The following is a 4,833-nucleotide window of genomic DNA, read 5'->3' as shown; positions in this document are numbered from 1 at the left end:
AATATTGTGGTAATAATATTATGTACTTTTGAATTGACATTCTACTATGTTAAATTAGGTTAATTGAACTCAAGTACTCAGCCCGTGCTAGCTGTAGGCTATTTTTTGTACAAAAATATACCAGGTGTTGTATGGTCTACGAAACTGGCCATCGTACCACAGGAGTAAATTACTAGGCTAGCTGCTGCAGACCTTGTTGGCTCTTTAGCTCTATCCTGTGTCGGAATTACTATTTATGATTCTAACGTGCAATGTATGTAAGGGATTATTGTGCTATTTGTTTTATATTAACGTTGGTTTACTTGGTTGAAATTTCTTTTTTCGTTAACATGTAATTTAAATATGTTAATATTTACTGCAGGTCAGCTGAATTTCTTTTTTTCATCTTAATTGTACATCACCTTGAATGCTGTTTGATTCCATGCTGTGATCTTATGGATGAATGTGTCTTGTGCCTGAAAATTAGTTACTATATATACTTTGCATATAGAAAATCTTTTTTGTCCAAAAAACCATAAGACTCCATTCATGATGTTTACTCAAGAAAGATTCTACTCGGGAAAACTACTACAACACAGTACAGATTGCACGTTCTTGGATTCAGTATTGGCGTTGTGATCATTTTGGAAATGATAACACCAGTCCCATCTGATATAAGTGTAGCAATATGCTTGCCGGAAAGTTGCCTGTTCCATCAAGAACAGGATAGTTGAGCAGCGCGCGCAGTAGTCAACATGGCACTGTCCAAAATCCTGAGAGTAGCCTCCTCGATAGTGAGCACTCACTGCCTCTGTTCAGAACCCACCCAGATTTCCAGGCCGGTAGTGCTGCGCAGGCTTCAGGGAACATGCTTTATTTTTTCTTCTTCCTTGAGCCAGCTCATAGTTTTGTCATCAGCGTAGTTGACTTGCGGCGACTATGTCAAATCAAGTTTAATATGATGTCCCACCAGAGTTCTGATGAGTTCACGTGCTTTATATTAGCTACCCACAGGGAAATGTAGAGAACTAGAGACTCCAACAATATTATTAAGTAATGTAGTAGTAGTTAGTAGTAGTAACTTATGTTCAAAAGATATTCTCAGATTTGTCACACTCTTGAACACTAGCTAGCTAATCAGTACTCCCATTGATCACAAAAAAGGTGACATTATATTTTCTAAAGGATAAAAAGGTGTCATTTCGGTTTCAACTATGCTACCAACTTATTAAAATTTGAATTTAATATCGTCTTGTTATTATTTATTGTAAAACTGCAATCTTAAAATATTATTTACAATTTTACTATGTTCCATGACTCATTGCAAAAATGGAAGCTAATAACCAACTCAAGTTTCAGAATTATGTCGGAGTCTAAAACAACACATTTCTTTTTCACCATATGTAGGGGTCACAAATCACAATAGCATGTTAACAATGAATTTTTTTCTGAAGGTATGACTTTTATGAATATATGGCTATGGTTGTCTATGTATAATTATTTGACTGCACATTTAATTATCGCAAACATCTGTTATCAAATATGCACCAAGTACTAAAACCAAGAATTCATGCAACAGAAACCAAGATTGAGCACTGATCCAGTGCAGAAATATACTTAGAAGTAGAATCTGAGAACACTTCTCCCTTTAGTGTTCAAAACAAGCTTCCTAACTTAATTTCTTGGCTCTTTACACTAACTTAGCTCAGCTGCATTAACCACGTACGGTCGAGTCTGCTCAAGAGGAGGCGTTCACATTATTATTTCTGCTGTGGCCGCTGCAGCCGAAGCTGCAGTTGCAGTTAACTTTGTCGGCCTGCACGTTCGCTGCAGCCGGCGGCGCCGCCGTTGCTGCCGGCGGCGCGGTGAGTGGAGCTCCGAAGCAGGAGAAGCTGCTGCCGCGGTGTGGCGGCGGCTGCAGCAGTGTGTCGCCGGCGGTGACTGCGTGGCCGATGACGTAGTCGCCGACCGCAGGCTGGCGCGGAGGGCCCGGGTACGTCGCCGGGTAGCTCATCGGGTGCAGTGTGGACGGCGCCGTGTAGAGGTAATGGTACGGCGGCGGCGGCGACAGCCGCGGGTGCACCTGCCGGAACGGGAGGCACGGCTCGCCGATGCCGCCGCCGCCGCCGGTGGCGCCTCCCCGGAAGCCTCCTCCTAGCATGGCCGCTGGGGCGGTGCCTCCCATATTGACATCCCTGAAACTGTAGCAGAAAATTGCAATGTCTGTGAGAAACCCTAATCATGATCGTCTGCAGTGGAGTATTTTGTATTCCTCACCTCACGCCAACGGCGGCGAGGCTCTCGTTGCCGAAGACGAGTTGCCGGGCACGGTTGAGGGTTTCAGTCTCCCTCTCTGGAAGAAAAAACCCACAGAAAATCAATCACCCATAAAATTGGAAGGAAATGTAACCAACGCGCGATTAGCTAGGGTTCTTGGGTATGATCTTGCCTTGCCGATGCCGGTTCATGTGGCCGCCAAGCGCTTGAGACTTGCAGAACTTGAGGGAGCAAAAACGGCATTCGTACACCTTGGCAGCATCATCCTTCCCTCCACCGCTCTTCTTCTTGATCCCTGAACAAGAACAAATCGATCAGTCCCTGAAGCCATATGCACAACAAAGTAGAAAGATCTTGCCCTTCATACAAATTGAGATATTATGCGCAAAGCGAGTACAATCTTTCTTGACATTCTAGATCATCCATGAGGAATCTATAGCATTAGCATCAACAGAAATTCAGAAAAACAGTGTATGATTGAAGCATTAATTCTACAAACTAGCTAGCTGGGCATACATTCAAAAAGTAGGAAACTTTAAGAAACCATCCCATTTCTGTTCAAGTGCAGGATTTTCTTTCTTTCATGACGCAGCTAGAAGCCTAGAACTACTTCACCTTCAAATCAAAGAAAAGTAGTGCTGTAGTCCTTACGAACTGCATCGACGCTTGATGTGGCGGTGGTCGTGGAGCTCTCCACCGCTTGCTTGCCGTACTCCTCCGGCAAGTTGTTCAGGTCCAAAGGGTTCCCTTCTTGCCTCCTGGAGTTCACGCACCATGAACAAAGAACACACACAAAAGAAGTTAAGTTCTTGGCCAGAAATCGGAAAACAGTTTATATAGAGACCGAATCAAAACTTCACAGGATTAAAGCAGATCCTAAATACAAAAGCATGAGCGCAGGATCTCATCAGAACAACAAGATGCGCATGGAACAAAACTAGTACAGTAGCAGCAGCTAGAAAAAAAAAAACGCAGTATCAGTTGTTCATTGTACAAGAAGAATCTGTAGTCTAGAAAAGCAAACTGAGAGCACAAGCTGATTAAGAACTCAGAACTATGGCATATATAGGAAACAAAGATCATACGGCAGCGATGGTTTAGGAACAGGAAAAAGAAGAGAACACAACAGATGTGCACATATAAACATGAGACACAAACACAGAGAGAGAGAGAGAGAGAGACAATAGTGGGTTCAGAAGAAGAGATGTACAAGACACATGGAGATGAACAATGCAATAAGCCACCAGAAAAGTGATGAAGGGTAGTTGCGGTTCTTACATGGTGGAGCAGAGGGAGCAGGGAGTGAGACAACTGAACTCTATGATGCAATGGAGGTTTGGAAGGAGATCGAGGAAAAACAAAAGGGGCCGGCCGGGGGTATATATCGGATGGTGGGGTGGAATAGTAGAGAGAGAGAGAGAGAGAGAGAGAGAGAGAGAGCTGCTGGTAGCAGGAAGGGTGCGATCGATGTGAGTAGAGTATTACGGTTTTACTAGTAGTATGATGGCACAAAAGCAAAAAGACAGCAGTGCAGTTTGGGAGCAGCAAATGCAAATGCATGCATAGGGGGGAAGGCTGTGGATCTTTAAAGTGTTGGTTTGGGGCGTAGATAGAGTGAGAGAGTACTCCAGTAGAGCTATTATGTGGGGAGAGAGGAAAGCCTGAAAGTTCTCTATCAGTTCGCCTGTGTGCTCTGCACACAGCCGTCCCTTTCTCTCTCCTCTCCTCTCTGCCACTCTCTCTCCTAGCACACATTCACACACGCACACACCTATAGTCCGCTGCCTCCTCGATCCCTCTCTACCCCTCTCAAGATGCTGCTGTGCTGAAAGCAGCTACTAGCAAATGTGATCCTTGGATTCTGTGATGGTTGCAATCCAAATGAAGCTGCTGTATCTATCCCTTCTCTCTCTTTCCTCCGGCCAGAGAGAGAGAGAGAGAGAGATTTACATGTCTCGCCATGTTCGTGAGACCGCCGTACCGTCCACACACACTCCAGGCAGGCAGGTGGAAAGACCCACAGCACACTACACTCTTAACACTGCGCTGCATCTACTTGCAACCAGCAACTGATATGCTGAGGCATCTCCTCTCCTGCTGCATCTGCATGTATCATTAAATGGAGTAAGCTAGGGCATTTCTCACGCTAGATCTTTGCAAGCACGAAGAAAACACATAGACATCACACATGCACACATACATCTGTACTACAAATGTATAGGCAATAGACCTGTGTCCTTTTGCTTCTTTCTCCCTCATCCAGTCATCCTGTGCTGGTGTAGGACATGCATGCAGCTCAGCTTGAGGAGAGAGAGAGAGGAGGAGGAGGAGGAGGATAGGGTAATAAAGACAAGGGCACCTCTTACAAAGCCCTGCTCCAGTATTTAGGGGCTGTTTGGATACGAGGTGCTAAACTTTAACAGTGTCACATCGGATGTTTGGATGCTAATTAGGAGGACTAAACATGAGCTAATTATAAAACTAATTGCTGAGATAATGGGAGTGTTCAGATGGCGATACCATCTTATACATTCCACTTCCAGGCCTTCCAGCCTCCGGCCGCTGGCAGGTGTAAAG

The 4,833-nt window shown here is 44.7% G+C and overlaps 1 protein-coding gene across 1 annotated transcript; it reads right to left on the bottom strand.

Moving 5' to 3' along the window:
• Positions 1–1,575: 1,575 nt before the first annotated feature.
• Positions 1,576–3,088, bottom strand: LOC101771122 (zinc finger protein STAMENLESS 1; the record flags this gene model as incomplete). The annotated part of the gene is made up of 4 exons (XM_022827284.1): positions 1,576–2,180; positions 2,257–2,332; positions 2,429–2,551; positions 2,908–3,088. Coding segments are annotated over 4 exons (843 nt in total), but the record flags the coding sequence as incomplete, so codon positions are not given.
• Between the last annotated feature and the right edge of the window lie 1,745 nt (positions 3,089–4,833).

This window comes from Setaria italica, chromosome V (assembly GCF_000263155.2).
Source record: "Setaria italica strain Yugu1 chromosome V, Setaria_italica_v2.0, whole genome shotgun sequence".
NCBI lineage: Eukaryota > Viridiplantae > Streptophyta > Magnoliopsida > Poales > Poaceae > Setaria > Setaria italica.
This window is presented reverse-complemented; position numbering and strand designations above follow the sequence as displayed.